The 15,975-nt window shown below is 39.9% G+C and overlaps 2 protein-coding genes across 3 annotated transcripts; both read left to right on the plus strand.

Moving 5' to 3' along the window:
• The first annotated feature begins 998 nt into the window (after nt 1-998).
• Nucleotides 999-4,292, plus strand: tmco1 (transmembrane and coiled-coil domains 1). Its single transcript, XM_084921094.1, has 7 exons — nt 999-1,216; nt 2,219-2,296; nt 2,379-2,438; nt 2,529-2,575; nt 2,883-2,950; nt 3,118-3,262; nt 3,808-4,292. The coding sequence occupies exons 1-7, from the start codon at nt 1,147-1,149 to the stop codon at nt 3,904-3,906; spliced, it is 567 nt and encodes a 188-aa protein (XP_084777220.1). The 5' UTR covers nt 999-1,146; the 3' UTR covers nt 3,907-4,292.
• Nucleotides 4,293-5,230: 938 nt separating this feature from the next.
• aldh9a1a.1 (aldehyde dehydrogenase 9 family, member A1a, tandem duplicate 1) lies at nt 5,231-11,300 on the plus strand. Of its 2 annotated transcripts, none has more exons than XM_084921093.1 (12): nt 5,231-5,335; nt 5,572-5,730; nt 6,273-6,418; nt 6,728-6,857; nt 6,948-7,082; nt 7,627-7,823; nt 9,639-9,779; nt 9,878-10,066; nt 10,195-10,282; nt 10,366-10,507; nt 10,703-10,815; nt 10,899-11,300. In XM_084921093.1, the coding sequence occupies exons 2-12, from the start codon at nt 5,589-5,591 to the stop codon at nt 10,991-10,993; spliced, it is 1,518 nt and encodes a 505-aa protein (XP_084777219.1). In that variant the 5' UTR covers nt 5,231-5,335; nt 5,572-5,588; the 3' UTR covers nt 10,994-11,300. The 2 variants fall into 2 exon arrangements, with proteins under 2 accessions (XP_084777219.1, XP_084777218.1); XM_084921092.1 differs by having other exon boundaries at nt 5,262-5,384.
• The last annotated feature ends 4,675 nt before the right edge of the window (nt 11,301-15,975 follow it).

The following is a 15,975-nucleotide window of genomic DNA, read 5'->3' on the forward strand; positions in this document are numbered from 1 at the left end:
TAATAAGTTTTGCAGCTTTTCCTACTGATAAGGAACTGCCCCTTGGTATACATACACCAAAGTAATAGATAAAGAATTAAATAATAGAAAGGTTCAACTTTCACCATTGACTATAGAAACATATGTTTTTACACTGGATCTGCAAAAAAAGGGGCATTTTCTGTGAATTAACAGAGACTTTCTTTTTTAGCTGATGAGCTACCAGGATTGTTTTTCTGTAATTTCATACTTTTATTTCTAGCAATTTAAGCCAAAATAGTCTTTCTTCCATTAATGAGAGCAGCATTTCTTTAGCATGCAAAAAAAACTAAGTTGCACTGTTGCAATTACTCTTCTTTTTCTCATATTAAGATAGTTCTTGTTTAGTATTAAGATATTAAATGTTTATTTAAACTTATTTTCACTGACAGAAAGGGGAGTTTCACTGGTCTGGCCCTCTTAAGATCAAAGTGAGCTTGTGACCCGTTATAACAATGAGTTGAAATTCCTGCTTTAAAACCATGCACGTTGGCTAGATTAATTAGTGATTCGAAACTGACTGTAGGTGAGAATGTGAGTGTGAGTGATTGTTTCTCTTTTTGTGTTTGTCCTGTGATTGATTGGCAATCTTACCAGGGTGAAGAAAATGGATGGATGAACAGTTTTGGGTAGTGTGATATTAGCAAACACGATTCAGATGCAAAAAAAATGAAAAAGTTGGCTACAAGATGGAGGAAGTTGGAATGTTACATTTAATATTTTAGGTAAGTATGAAGAAATTTGGACAGTTATGAAAAAATATGGCAACATCGAAGGGCATCTTTATAGAAAAAACTCCAAGACTGTCCCTTAAGTACAATTTTGACCACGTGGTATGGGAATGTCCAAGAGTGTCGACTATTTTTAAAATGGTTAAGAAAAATCTCTCTGCATTGTTACATATTTTTGTGTATGTATATGCATTTTTCTTTTTTTTCTTTTTGGTTTTTTTTTTTGGGCTCGGCCGGATGAACCGGAAGTGCTTTTTCATGGTCTGACCTCTGCAGTAACGCTGACAGGGCTGTATGAAGCTGAAACTCAGCTCAGCGGAAGGTGGTCAGGGTTTATCTTCTGATATAAAGTAAATACTTTTCCTCTCTACGGCCTGGAAAACGGGACTTTGACACCATGAGTACCATGTTCGCAGACACCATTTTGATCGTCTTCATCTCAATTTGTACAGCGTTGTTAGCCGAAGGTGAGCCAAATCTGTCTGACAGGTCGAGGCAGGCGTTTTACCGTGTTCCAGAAAACACTGTTATAGCTCAGAATTTTACATTACTCCGGATTATATGGTAGGGAAACGTCTTCAATGTTATTAATATTCATTAATTCACAATTTTGTTGCTTTTGTTGACCTGTACTTTGTTAATGACTGAATACAGCTTAACGTTTGTGTCTTCCGGTTAATTTCGCAATAAAAGCCTGAACTTACGTTTGAGACGCTTTCATCGGGGAGAATATTGACTTCCTCGCTATCTACATTAACAATTTGAAAAAGATAAATAAAAAAAAAATATTTGTTACAATTTAATTTTTAATGTTTAGTTTAGATACGGAAGTAAGACATTATTTAACCACATTTGTGTATGATTTACATTCCAGAGTAGAAGTAGAAGTCTTTTTGTTGTATTTTGTCAGCCTATTAGAGCGAGTGATGAAGAGAATAAAGAATTTAAAGATGGGTAGTCCAGAAGACATACCTGTGGCAGTATGGAGATGTTTAGAAGGGAGAGAGGGCAGTGGACTTTTTAACTACATTGTTTAACACAATCTTAGAAAGTGAGAGGATGCCTGAGGAATAGAGAAGACGTTTACTGCTACCAGTTTTCAACAACAAGAGTGATGTGGAGAGCTGTAATAACTGCAGAGAGATAGAGTTGATGAGACATGCCATTAATCTATGGGAAAGAGTTGGTAAAGCTAGTCTAAGAAGAGAACTGATCGTCAGTGAGCTGTGTGGACCGTAGAGGAGGTCCATGGACAGAGCGAAGGAGGAATGCAGAGGGTTGGTGTGACAGAAGAGGATGCAAAGCTTATTGGATACTGTGGCTGCAGAGATTTCTTCTGATTCAGGAAAAGGTTTCAGAAATGTGCAAAAACTTCACATATTGATCAGTGTGAACTGTTGGAAACTTCAGTGGCAGTTTTCAATGTTTTTTTAAAAAAATTTATTTAAACAATCGTATTTTCTCTTCAGGGATTACCTGGGTTTTAGTGTATCGGACTGAAAAGTACAAGAGGCTAAAGGCTGAAGTGGAAAAGCAAAGCAAAAAACGTAAGTGACTCAAGTGTTGTCTTGTTAACTTGCTATTTTTTTCAGATTGTTAAAAGATTAATTTTGTCCTCTCTGATACTAGTTGAGAAGAAAAAGGAAACCATAACTGAATCTGCTGGACGCCAACAAAAGAAGAAGATTGGTAAGAACCCTGTAAACAAACCGGTGTTCTGCTTTTATGATCAGCCCTTCTCCTCTGGATAACAGTGTTTGGTGTATGATTGTGTTGCAGAAAGGCAAGAGGAGAAGCTGAAGAACAACAACAGAGACCTGTCTATGGTGAGAGATGTTTTGTTTCCAGTTAATATGCAGCCCAGGCTTAATGTCTGATACTGCGGTTGTCTAGTTATCGTAGTTTAGCGAGGTCATTCCATTTAAAGCCAACTGAATCTGAAAAAAGTTCCCACACAACCCCTTCCGAATGACCATTTCGTTTTCATTTCAACAACTGTAGCATATTTTTTGTTCTTAAATCAGTTGAGAGGCGGGTCAAAAAAAATTTCATTCCAGTCAAACCTTATATATTTTAATTTAAGTGTTTATAGTTAAATGTATGTGTTTTAAATCCTGAGTGTTTGTTTTGTAGGTACGGATGAAATCCATGTTCGCCATTGGTTTCTGCTTCACAGCTCTCATGGGCATGTTCAACTCCATGTAAGTTACTGCAGGGTAAAATACTGTTTCACATTTTGTTAAAAAGCTTTCTCTTTTCATTAAAAAAAACAAAAAAACATCAGGCAAAATGTAAGAAAGTAACTTGTAACTTGTCCAGTCCATTGTTTTAAACAAGTTCCCTTTTTGGCTTTTTATGTTACTTTCAGTTTCGATGGAAGAGTTGTGGCCAAATTGCCATTTGTGCCACTGTCGTATATCCAGGGACTGTCACACCGCAACCTGCTGGGCGAGGATTACACCGACTGCTCCTTTATTTTTCTCTATATTCTCTGCACCATGTCCATCAGACAGGTAACGTCTATACTTTTATCGTATATCAGTGGACATACTCACCAGGAACAAGTCTGACTTATTGCTGGCAATATGGACAGAGCTTTCGCTGCAGCTGTACAAGGACTAAATAGCTTACTGTTACTCAGATTCAGCATAAACACCTCCAGAGGATATTATCTGGTTTCCACAGGGAGACCAAGGCAGTTGAGTTATTTTATTATTTTAATCTTTGCACCCGTTACACTGCCAGTATTAACTAATAAATCATCTTGTTTTAAAAACAGTCCTGCATAAATTTTTACGGTTGTTTTTTTGACCTCTACTCGGAGTTGTGTTCTCTACTGCCACCCTTAGGACAAATTCTGTATTGTTTGTTGAATACACATCCAACTGTTCGATTGGTTAGTGGCGTTAGCAGGAAACTGTATGTGTAGAATAATATACAGCAATATATCAGGGTTAATATCGTGCATACTAAGTGTTATCAAATGTATATTCTGTGCTGGTTTGGGTATTTGTTTTAGAGTTTCTGCTGTTTTCTTTTGTTTTGTTTTTTCCTGTAGAACATTCAGAAGATGCTCGGTCTTGCACCCTCCAGAGCTGCAACCAAACAGGCTGGAGGCTTTTTAGGACCTCCTCCACAAGCAGCTAAGTTTTCGTAATCAGCAGCCCAGACATTCCTGCACTGCTGCCTGCAGTCATAGCGCCCCCACCAGTGCACAGACAGAACTGCTCCTGCTGAGGTTAAAAGTCTTATCCGTTGCAGCTACAGTACCACTACTTTGTTTGATTTCTTATTCATTTTGTTGTTTATTTAACATTAAACATTATAACTGTTTTGGTTAGAAATTATAGGAAAATTATAGTTCATTCTGTTGATTATTAAAGGTTACAAATGTCAGCTGTGCATTTAGCAAAATTCTTGGAGTGTTTGGAGATTTTAAATTAACGATTGACACAGTAACATCTGATCCAGTTTCAGTATTATTGTATGTCATTGTGTACTGTTGTGTCATGCATATTAATAAAGTTTTATGATTAGATTTCAGGAATGTCTTTTTTTTGTTGTTGTTGTTTTTTTTGTCCCTTTGTACTACCATCTAATTTAAAGGGAAGCTATGGAGTGAAACTCATTTGAGTGAACAAGATATTTTTAAGGGAAAACAAACAAGAGTATGCAGATACTGCTGAACTAAATCAATCAGATCTTTTTTTTAATTGTCAGTGATTAAAAGTTGAAACAAAAAATTGTGGGATGTAGCACAAAAACTATCCTTCCCATTTAAAATCTTACCAGTTATTGTCAAGTAATTTGAAGCCCATTAAATCATCAAGAAAAGTGTTTACTGAAGTTGTACATTGAGTAGGATGATGGTTTTCCCTCCCCATCGACTTCTATATGCAGTAACTGGCTTCTTTATGCATCTTCAGGAGTCACTTCCTGCTGGCTTTAAGAAAACGTGCAGGTTTAAAGCACCAATCAGAAGCCATGGTCATGTTTTGCATACAATCTGAGGTCCCGAAAAGTGAACTCTGGGATATTACATTACAGAGCAGGTGTCCACCTTATTAAATTATCAGTGCATTCAGTTTTGCACGGGTAAACTCCACACATGCTGTGGATACATTTCATGGTTGTATGAAACAAGCAAGATGCCACAGTCTGGGCAGAAATTAAAGGAACGGCAAAAACATCAAACATCAGTTCTTGCTCCTTTCATAAATTTGCTAACAAGTAGATAAATACATTAATGAAATTCTCAAAGTATCTTAAACACTTAAAAATAGTCTGAACAGTACTTTTATATAGAGCTTTTTAATCCCTCTAAGCGTTTGCCTGGTTATTCATTTTTCCATTTCCATTTAGGGCTCTGATTAACACAAATCTCTCTCTTATAATGTCTTTGATTCTGCTGCTGGGTATTTAAATCTTTGCACCCGTTACACTGCCAGTACTAATAAATCATAAATTTTAACGGTTGTTTATTTGACCTCTACTCGGAGTGTGTAACAGAAGGAGCCGAACGGGGTGGGAGCATGAAGGAGGCGTGGTCTTCTGGCTGCTAAACGGGCGTGAAGTGCTCTTCATAGGTGACTAGCGTTTGCCTTCATTTCCAGTCCTTCTGTGGGAGCATAAGCGGTAAAACTTCAGCTACTTTTACTTGTCTGCTATCATATTTAAAATCTGCACGCGCTGCTTTTCTTGTGCAAGTTTAGCTAACTTAATGTCCGTGCTAGCTTCACGTTAGCAAAGGGAGCAACCAGTTTCGATCACTTGTCCTAAGTTGCACATCTGTTTTATAACTTTGCTACATAATTCCCTGCAGGCGCTTTGTATCTGGAAATGGCCCAGTCAACCATCGACTCGATGCCCGGAGCCTCGACGGGGACCGTGGTTGTCACGGAGCCTCTGAACTTCTGGGGTGGAAAACGAGTGAAACCCAGGGAGGAGAAAAACGCTGAGCCCGTTTTTGAGCCTGCAACTGGTGAATATACTGCTCTTTAAAATCTGCTTTAGCCTTAATGCTCCTGCTAAGGACACGTATTCTGGGGGAAACAAGTGGTGGTGGTTTAAAGGCCTGCAGTTCTTCTGAAATATATTTAAAACGCTCAGATTCTGCTCAGACTTCAGTTAAGTATTGTAACATAGACATTTTGCCTTAACTGTGCGCAGGCTAGTAGACAAACAAAGGGCTATTTTCTCCTTTACTTGATATTAGTATAAATTTGACTGAATTTCATGCTTTCAGGTTATTTATAAATTGAATATGCACAGTAATGGCAGGCAGGTATCAAAATATCTTTAGATTAAACAATGCAAGGGTCTGTTTTACATTTTAATGCAGCACAAAGACGATCACTACTGTTAGTGAGGGTGTTTTTACTGATTCAGGTTAAAAATGTCAATTATTAGAAATTGAAAAGAGATTTGATGCAAACCCCCCCCCCCCCAAAAAAAAAAAAAAAAAAAAATAGAAAAATGCATGGTGTAGAGCTCTGTAACCTGGTGTTCTTCTGGTCTCTGCAGGCCGGGTCCTGTGTCAGATGGTGCCCTGTGGGGCTGAGGAGGTGGACGAAGCCATACAGAGTGCCTATGCCGCCTACCAGAAGTGGAGCAAGATGGCAGGCATGGAGAGGGCTCGGGTGATGTTGGAGGCTGCTCGCATTATCAGGGTGAGACGGTCAAGCTGTTGTGTAATAACCACCAGCACTCCAGTAAACTGTCTAGTTCAGTGTTTGCGCAATATAAATTGGAGTTGACTGTTGGAAGCCTGCAATAAGACATTAGTTATTCATTAAAATGCACCCCTCCCTTCTCTGCTGGCCTACATTTGAACCAATTTAACCTTTTGTGTGTCTCTATTGTCTCTCGGTCATTGCATAATCTTAAAACAAGACATCTTGTTCCACAAAATTACAGATGAGTGTCAATTAAAATAGTTCCATGCTTTTTTTCCCCCTTTATGCATGTTAAAAAAATAGGAAAGGAGGCAAAAAATTGCAAAGCTGGAAGTGATCAACAATGGGAAATCCATCATTGAGGCTCTGGTGGATATTGACATTGCCTGGCAGAGCATTGAGTACTATGCCGGCCTGGCTGGTACACTTGCGGGTGGGTGCACCAATGATTCTGTGTTTGTCAAAAGGTGCAAAAACCTCAGTTTGGTATTGTTTTTAACATTGTGCTGTCATTTTGGTGCAGGCCAGCACATCCAGCTCCCTGGAGGAGCATTTGCTTACACTAGACGGGAGCCACTTGGTGTGTGTGTGGGAATCGGTGCATGGAACTACCCTTTCCAGATTGCAGCATGGAAGTCTGCTCCTGCTCTGGCATGTGGTGAGTTTTATAACAGCATGTGTATCATCTGCTGTCAGTAATCTGCACAACAGAGGATTGCGACATATAGGAGAGCAGGGGACTGAAACAAGACAGACTAGAGAAGACATACTTTTTCATAGATGTGGGGGGGGAGGGGGCAGAGACAAACAACAAATGTCCCTCTTTGTCTTAACAGAGAACAGGTTTATATCATATTTTAAAAAAAAAACAAAAAACAGTGAGACATCCTCAGTGAGCAGTAATTGGTGAGGGTCTGTTAACAAGAAGAGCCATCAGCTTCAACTTGCTGCGAGTGTGAGAGGAAAGAAAAGAGTGGAGAAAAACAAGAGTGAGAGAGACAAAAGCAAAAGATTGGCAGTTTAAAATGGGAAGAGCCTGCTAAAAATAATGTAGCAGAGCCACAGAGCCTCTGTCACATCACTGATGAACACTAGTCCTATCAATCCACCTGTTGTACAGCTTGTTTCTGTCTGTTTGTCTTGTTTCTTGTGACCATTCACAAAGATAGCTTTGCAGGATTTAAATTTGGTTGGGTTTTCAGGTAATGCCATGGTATTTAAACCCTCTCCAATGGCTCCGGTGACTGCCGTCATCCTGGCTGAGATCTACAAAGAGGCTGGGGTACCTGATGGGCTTTTCTGTGTGGTCCAAGGTGGAGCAGAGACCGGCAGCTTGCTCTGCCATCATCCAAAAGTTGCTAAAGTCTCTTTCACGGGGAGTGTTCCTACAGGCAAAAAGGTACACAGACCCGTACAGCATTGTTTCCCACACATGGACTGTAGTTGGGCTGCCCAGATACACTGATGACCTTCAAAGTAATTTTTTTTAACCTGTTCAATAAAGGAATGTGATCTGTTTACTAATATAGAATATTTTAGTTTAGAACATAGACAGTATGATAGATGCACATAGGCACTGTGATGTCTCCACGTTAAGCATTAGCATTTTTTTTTTTTTTTTTTTTTTTTTTTTTTTTTTTTTTTTTGTGCTGCTATGATGTTTTTTGTTTTGACAGAAGACAGAAGTTGCCATATTTGGATAAGCAGGTAGAATGTTAAGTTAGCAATCCACTAAAACTGAAACTGTCCATAGAAGTCAGTGGTAGTAGTCATCATCATCATAATAATAATAATAATAATAATTATTATTATTATTATTATTATTATTATTATTATTATTATTATTATTATTATATATTTTATTTTATTTCATTTATTTATGTAATTTTTTTTTTTTCAACCAGGCTGTAAACTGAATTTAGTGCTGTGGACTAAGGGTGGCTCCCTTTTGGACTCACTTATTGGGTATTTATACTCATGTGGGGAAATCTACACCGTAACTATATTGGAACCACAAACCCCTCTAAAATCCTACAGTGCGACCTGATCTGCACCTCCCTAGAAATGTAGTGTTATGGGAATTTTAACAATAACCTGCAAACACCTCGGTGAGCATTAGTTGAAGTGAGTTTAATAACATATTTCAATATGAAGAGAACCACTCCAATCAAACACTAGGGTGATCTCTGAATTGTGGCCGCCACCCTTACATGTTATATACCCCATCACAGACACTCTTAAACAAAGAACATTCCATAGCATATCATATATCTCTATACCTTCAGTCCAGCTCATGTCATGGGGGGGCTATACCATCAGCCCCATCCTTAAACCCACTCCCTCACGGAAAGAATTATGACCTTGTTTTCTGCTTGGCCGTCACCTCCCTAAGAGCAGGATGTCTGCAGATCTTCAAGTCTACAATGAACCTTCTGTGAAAGTGCAATAAAACTTGAGGACTACTTGTGATAAGATTCCACATGCATGCATACAATTGGTGTCAGGAGTTATCTTTCTATACTGTCTTGCTGTATTGCTTTACTAGCTATACCGCTATTGTGATTGGCCTGTTCAACAACTGTTGATTCCTCATGTGCATTTCAAGTTACAATTTTTGAACTTGTCAATGACAGAATAACAGTCATCATCTCAGTATAAGAAAGAAAAAATCATAGCATCCAATTTTATCAAATTCCTGGAACGAAAACTGAAGTTATAGGAACTGACATGACGGAATGTACAAAGAAGTGAAACGATGTCAGTTACAAATATGTTTGCCCCTAAAAAGAAAACTGACTGCAGAGAGGCAGTGGGGACCCAGGAGGATAAAAGAGTCCCAGTGTTTGTTTCAGTCAACTGGTACTGCATATAAAACACCAGGACGCAAACACACTGTAGTTAACACATAATGTACCTCAAACAAGCATTAATGCCGCAGGCTCTACAAAGATTTTCTACAGAAATCTAAATCAGTCCTCATCCTTAAGTCTGCATTGGCTTCACTTTTCATCTTTCAGGATGTTGTATGAATTGGACAGACTCCGAGTACACCGACCTGGAGGTGACAACAGTAGCCCTTGTTCCTCTCATGAGATCTCCTGCAGGGTGGAGAAGGGTCACCCTAACCAGCCTTAAAGATCTGCTGTTTTATTTTAAGCTAAAGGTGACTTTGTTATACAAGCCCACAGACCATGGCTGCTCTCTTTATTTTCAGGTCATGGAAATGTCTGCAAAGACTGTGAAGCAGGTGACTCTGGAACTGGGAGGGAAATCTCCTCTCATCATCTTCAAAGACTGCGAACTGGAGAATGCAGTGAAGGGGGCACTAATGGCAAATTTCCTGACACAGGGAGAGGTGAGTCTGTAACCGTTGTACTTTTGTGTACTGTGCAGCCTGATGCAAGACAGACTCTTGGAGGTTTTGGTGTATTAACTTTGTGCTGAAATATGCAGGTGTGCTGCAATGGGACCAGAGTGTTTGTGCAGCGGGAGATCATGCCACAGTTCCTAGAGGAGGTAGTCAAAAGGACCAAGGCCATCCCTGTTGGTGACCCCCTGCTCGAGAGCACCAGGATGGGAGCTCTGATCAGCAAACCACACCTGGAGAAAGTGGTGGGATTTGTCAGTCAGGCCAAGAAAGAGGTGCTTTTCATTAGAGGGAGTGAATTAGCTTTAATAGTTTGTGGTTTCTCAGTTAAGCACAAAGAATCTGTATTACTGTGGGTGTTCTTTAACGTAGCTCTTGTATTTATTTATTTATTTATTTCTAGGGAGCCAGAGTGCTTTGTGGAGGAGATCCCTTTGTCCCCAGTGACCCCAAACTGAAAGGGGGGTATTTCATGTCACCATGCGTACTTGGTACGTCTAACACTTTGGTTAATGGTGGTACAGCACACGCACACTCAGCTTTGTTTTTGAACACACAAAGTCTCTCGACACAGATAACTGCAGAGACGACATGACCTGTGTGAAGGAGGAGATTTTTGGCCCTGTCATGTCCGTTTTGCCTTTTGACACGGAGGAAGAAGTGATCAAGAGAGCCAACAACACCACCTTTGGACTGGCCTCTGGGGTCTTCACCAGGTCAGTTTGTTGTGAGTCAGCAGTGTGGTGCAACTGTTGACGGCTTGCTCTTTTAAGATAATGAGTTTATTGTATTCTGTTGGCTGTGGCTCAAGGTCTCCACAGCACGGCCAATTCACTGCACAGTAGCAATTTCAAGTTGCATACCGACTGCTTTTCTCTGTATAAAAGTCGGTTCTTTTCCTCCTCCTACAGGGACATTTCTCGAGCCCATCGCGTGGCTGAGAACCTGGAGGCAGGGACCTGCTTTATCAACAATTACAACATCAGCCCTGTAGAGGTGCCGTTTGGAGGATACAAGATGTCGGGTAAGATGCTGTCAGCTTTTCATGGTCTGGGTAAATGCTGCATTTGCTCAGTAAATTAACCAGTTCTCTCCTGATCCCTGCAGGCTTTGGCAGAGAGAACGGCCAGGTGACCATCGAGTACTACTCCCAGCTGAAGACTGTAGTGGTGGAAATGGGTGACGTCGAAAGCCTCTTCTAAAGTTTTACACCGCTGTGCCAGAACTGTGACTAGAGCTCTTCACTTCTCCCTTCTTAGTGTGTTAGGCTGACACATAATTAATGCAAAGTGTGTGGAACATGATGTAGACAAGCATAGATGCCGAACACTCTTTTTTTCCCCCCCAAGTATTCAGTACTTCAGTATTACATCAGTAAGTGAAGGATAGCTGGATTTAAAAGTTGGGGTTTTCTGAGGAAACACAAGTGTGCAACGCTGGGATCAGCATTAGAGGAAGACTTCTTTGTACAGGTGCTCCTTTGTATCAAAATAAACTTGTAGAAGCAAATTCTTTTTCTTTGTTGCTTGTGAGTTGAACTGTTAGAATATGCTATACTACGGTGGCCCTGAGATGCCAAACGGACTGCAACTTAAGAAAACACCAGCAATAAGAAAAACGCTGCAAAAGCACACAAAACACAACGGAAATAGGAAAAAACTGATTTTCCAAAAGCACAAGGGAAGTGTTTTTGGGGAGACAATAACCTGATGAGCCAGTTGCAGGAACCAAATATGCTAGTTAAGTGTGTTTTAATCTCATGATTCATATAATACTGTCGGATTTTTTAGCCTAATAGTTAGGCCAACACACTTACCTCTAGTGATGGGCTCAGCAACACTGACGCACCAGCGCATGTATCAAGCTCACAGAGCGAAGCCTGTATCGGTGCGTGTGTCGCTTTAAGAAAAAGTCACGTGGTCGCCACAAAAAATAAATAAAGTTACTCTCGCAACGATAAAAAAAAAACATGCATATCTCTCCATAACAAAATGGAGCCCGAAAGAAAAAGAAAAGTTTCTGCTGTGTGGGATTATTTCGATAGGAAGACAACTTATCTGAACTTTTTCCACCTGGCTTTACAGTTTTTGTGTACCCCAGCTTCATCTGTGCTCTGTGAGCGTGTGTTTTCCAAAGTTGGGGAAATGGTGTCAAAAAAAACTGAATGCAAAAACATTGGATAAAGTCATTTTTCTGAATAAAAATTTATAATAAAGTCTGAGTCAATTAGATTTAAATGGGTAATATTACATCCACAATACTTTCATTTTAATTTTCACTTAATGTCTTTCACACTATATTTTTAATATGTCTACAATATTTGAAATGTAACAAATATAAAATGATTCCATGGAAAGTACAATACCTTACAGTGTATACACGTATGACTAGGTCAGGGGTCGGCAACCTGCGGCTCTTTAGTCCTTATTTTTTTTTATTTATTTATTTTTTAATCTTGTGCTTTTATTTTGAAGATGCAGCTGAATTTCCGCTCTCGTCGTGTATTCCTCCATCTTTTTTTTTTTTTTTTTTTTAAACTTTATTTAACAAACAATGAGTATACAACATACGAACAGATGAAGGATACAAAACAACAGAACATGAACACAAAAAGCCAAGGGTAAAAGAAAAAGGTAACAATTATAAGAATACACGCAAAAATTCACATACATATATTGTTTTGAGAGCCTTGCTCTTTAGTCCTTATACTGCGGCCCTGCGTGGTTTGGGGAAATGAATTTGAAGTATTTAGCTGAAATGTATTTTATTTACGTTAGTTTTTTTTAACTTGTAGTTCCAAATTGGAAGATTATTGTGACATTGAAATATAAAAATAAAATTATATTTTATTATTTTGTTCATCGCTCAAAATAAGCGTCACACTCGCGGAAGCCGGTGTACCCGCCGAAACGCCGTGCATTTATCGAGACTTTCAACCCCAGGTAGGCCAGTTATGGATCTTCGGATCCACATTATGTCAGCAGCTATTCTCCACCGTGAACTATGTTAAAAACAAACACCGCTCACGCCTCACAGATGACAGCTTACAGTCCTGCGTAAAGATGAAAGTACAGCCCCGATTTGCAGACGCTGTGCGCAAAGGTTCAGGAGCAGAATTCCCATTGTAAAGATATCACAGCAGACCCGACGATGTTTCCATGAACATGCTTTTCAGCATCTCTTTATTGACCACTTTTCACACACGGTTGCTGTACGCATACAGCCGGCTGTAGCTTTTCAGCTCACAGCCCGACACACACCAACACAACGGCTGTATCCCAATTCAGGGTCTGCAGCCTTAAAGTACGCAGCCTTAACGGTCCTCAAGGGCCGCGTACTCAAAGACCGCTAAGGCCGGAAGTGCGAGGCTTGTGAAATGGGACGGTCTAGCCTCCGTCTCGCTGCCCAGGTTGCCTAGCAACCATGATACTAACAGCTGGAAACGTTTCATACAGCTTTGTTTGACAGAAATGAAGGAGAAAATCTTTTGTTCATTTGTTTGTTTGTTTCTACATGAGCTTTGATCATTCTCTGTAAGATTAAGGTCAGCTATTGAACGGCGTATATTTTAAAGTAAAGGCTTTAAAACCAAGTTAGTACAAACGTCACTAATGTCACATAACTTTGCCAACATGTGGCCAACAGTAATGTTTTAATGTTCTTCGTTATTAAACATTTGCACATAAATAAGTGACATAATATTCAGTACTCACTTAAAGTTCACTCTTCGGGCGCCCCTCATCCGCCGTTTTCTTTCGCCAAAATTATCCACACCCACCGCCGCGCTATGCATTCTGGGATATGTTGGGCCACGAAGTCTACACCGCCACATCCTTAAAATTCAGGGAAATGAAGGACACATTTGAGGGCCGCATTTCGAGCAGCCTTCGAATTGGGACAGCCTTCGTCGCGTCGCTGTGATGTAATCGGCCTTAAAATGCGGCCTTTAAGGCTGCAGACCCTGAATTGGGATACAGCCAACAGCATAGATGGCACAGACGTTAAGGCGGCGAGGCGTGATTGCGGGTACCGCTCAGGTGCGTCCGCCTTCCCTGCAGCGGTGCTGCAGACCGCACCCGACCACACACATTAACCTGGTAAAATACATATTTAGGCAGTATTTTTCATCTTTTAGCAGCATAGTGCTTTTTTTCCAATTATTTTTTTAAAAGTCAGGTCAAGGCTCCAAAAGCCCAAAGGTGATATAAGGGTGCTACATGGATCATTTTAGTTCAGCTGGGTGTCTTTCCTTTTGTTATATTTCTTTAAGAGTTCAAAATGTGTTAATTACATAAATAAAATGTAATTTTCTCTGTAGCACTTCATGGATTTCATAAGCAACACACCTTAGTTGTTCACACAAAGCATAAAGGTAAAAAACAATATATACAGTGTTATCTTCATTTTAGATGTCAAAAAGTATTTGCGGCTCCCAGTGTTTTCTTTTGCGTGGAAACCAGGTCCAAATGGCTCTTTGGGTCTTAAAGGTTGCTGACCCTGGTGTAGGAGCCATATGAGTTGATCCTTTTTTGACTAAGTGGGTTGGTTTAAATGGACTCACTGTATTTGGTGCACAGGTGTGGGGCGTGTCTCATGGGTGTGGTAGATGATAAATGTGGTTGCACTCACCTGTTCAACCACCTTCTCTTGAGCGCAGCTTGTATTATTTTCATGTATTTGACTGTAACTTGATGGTTTATGTATATTTGTGCACTAATTGATGCCATAGGCCAAGTTGTAATTTGGCATTGTAATTAGTAGTGATGGGCAGATGAAGCTTCATGAAGCACTGAAGGTTTTCATCCAATTGGTTCACCCCAGCACAAAGCTTCTTGAAGCTTCATTTGCTCTAGTAGGACATCTACTGGACGTAAAAATATTAGTTGGCATGAATTTGAAGAGTGTGGCCTTTTGCACACAGCCTGTAAATGTCAACAACAAAAGGAGTGTGTAAAACATCTATATTGTAGTGATGGCAGTATACTGTGTATATTTATACTGGCAGTATGGAAAATGATCATTTGGAAATGCTTAAAATGGAAATGATCATTTACTGTGAGGTGAGGTGTGGTTGGGGTGTGGACAGTGGTTGTGCTTTTGTAACATTGAGGTATGGACAGCTGAGGCTTTGAGCCTCAGTCCTGCTCACATTTTATTCTGTAAAAACTAAATTTTCACTGCTTTTATGACCTTTTTAGTGGGGAGAACATAGCTAGGATTTAATGATTTAACAAATCTTTTAAATCCTTTGTCCTCCACAATGCTAAATGGCTGGGAGTCCCCAATCACCATTCTAACCAGGTTTTCATCTATTTGAGATTGTTTTTATTGTTTTTCCTCAGGATAACAAAGCACAAATATAAATATCACACACGTAACTTATTACAGTTGTATAATATTGTTATATCATTTAGTAACATTACAGCATGCTATATTATCATGGCATTTGATGGCTCACCTGGTCTTGCTCCACAATCGGTATTCCCCCCATTCTCATGCAAAGCTCTGTAGTGCCTAAGCATGGATGAGGTGTTGTTATATCCCAGCTCCCTGGCACATAGCAAACACTTCACCTTGTACAAAAGTAAAGCCGCTTAACATAAATTGTATTGCACCATCAGTATTATGAAAATACATCTTCTGTAGAAATTTACATACCTTGTTGGGAAGAATAAAATCACAATGTTCCCACACAGGGGAGGACATCCTTCTCTTCTTAGCTGGCTCCATTCTCTCCTGACTTTCTCTCCTCACTCTCATAAACCTCCAAACTGTCTCCAAACTCTCACTAACCGCAACTCTCCATCAAACACCCACATTTTGAATGAAGTCTGAGGGGTTTATATCTCTGTCATAGCTCGCGGCAAAGTTCGAACCACTTCGTGAACCAGTCACGTGGTACAGCCGGGCAGCGAAGCTTCGGACGTCATCATTTTCAGCTCCTCCCATAAATGAAGCAAGCCTCGATACGCGCATCGCGGAAACGCCCCCTCAATTACTCGACACAAGCTTTGAAGCCTCGATACAGAACGTCACATCACTAGTAATTAGTGCAGTTATTTGTTTGTGCAGTCTGTGCATTTGTTTAATAGTTAATCCCATGTGCTGATTTGCATATTGGACAGTTGCATGTGGAATAAAAGGAGCAAATGGTACAGAAGTGTATTTTATGCGTTTATTGTTG

This window comes from Perissodus microlepis, chromosome 23 (assembly GCF_051167445.1).
Source record: "Perissodus microlepis isolate ML-2025 ecotype Zambia chromosome 23, ASM5116744v1, whole genome shotgun sequence".
NCBI classification, from domain to species: Eukaryota; Metazoa; Chordata; class Actinopteri; order Cichliformes; family Cichlidae; genus Perissodus; species Perissodus microlepis.

What these genes read in the sequence shown, in the direction of transcription:
- tmco1 (XM_084921094.1), top strand. Translation starts at nt 1,147, where the DNA reads ATGAGTACCATGTTCGCAGACACCATTTTGATCGTCTTCATCTCAATT. An exon ending in TACAGCGTTGTTAGCCGAAG is followed by an intron (nt 1,217 to 2,218) that starts GTGAGCCAAATC and finishes TTTTCTCTTCAG; the next exon opens with GGATTACCTGGGTTTTAGTG. An exon ending in CCAACAAAAGAAGAAGATTG is followed by an intron (nt 2,439 to 2,528) that starts GTAAGAACCCTG and finishes ATTGTGTTGCAG; the next exon opens with AAAGGCAAGAGGAGAAGCTG.
- aldh9a1a.1 (XM_084921093.1), top strand. Translation starts at nt 5,589, where the DNA reads ATGGCCCAGTCAACCATCGACTCGATGCCCGGAGCCTCGACGGGGACC. An exon ending in CGTTTTTGAGCCTGCAACTG is followed by an intron (nt 5,731 to 6,272) that starts GTGAATATACTG and finishes TGGTCTCTGCAG; the next exon opens with GCCGGGTCCTGTGTCAGATG. An exon ending in TGGAGGATACAAGATGTCGG is followed by an intron (nt 10,816 to 10,898) that starts GTAAGATGCTGT and finishes TGATCCCTGCAG; the next exon opens with GCTTTGGCAGAGAGAACGGC.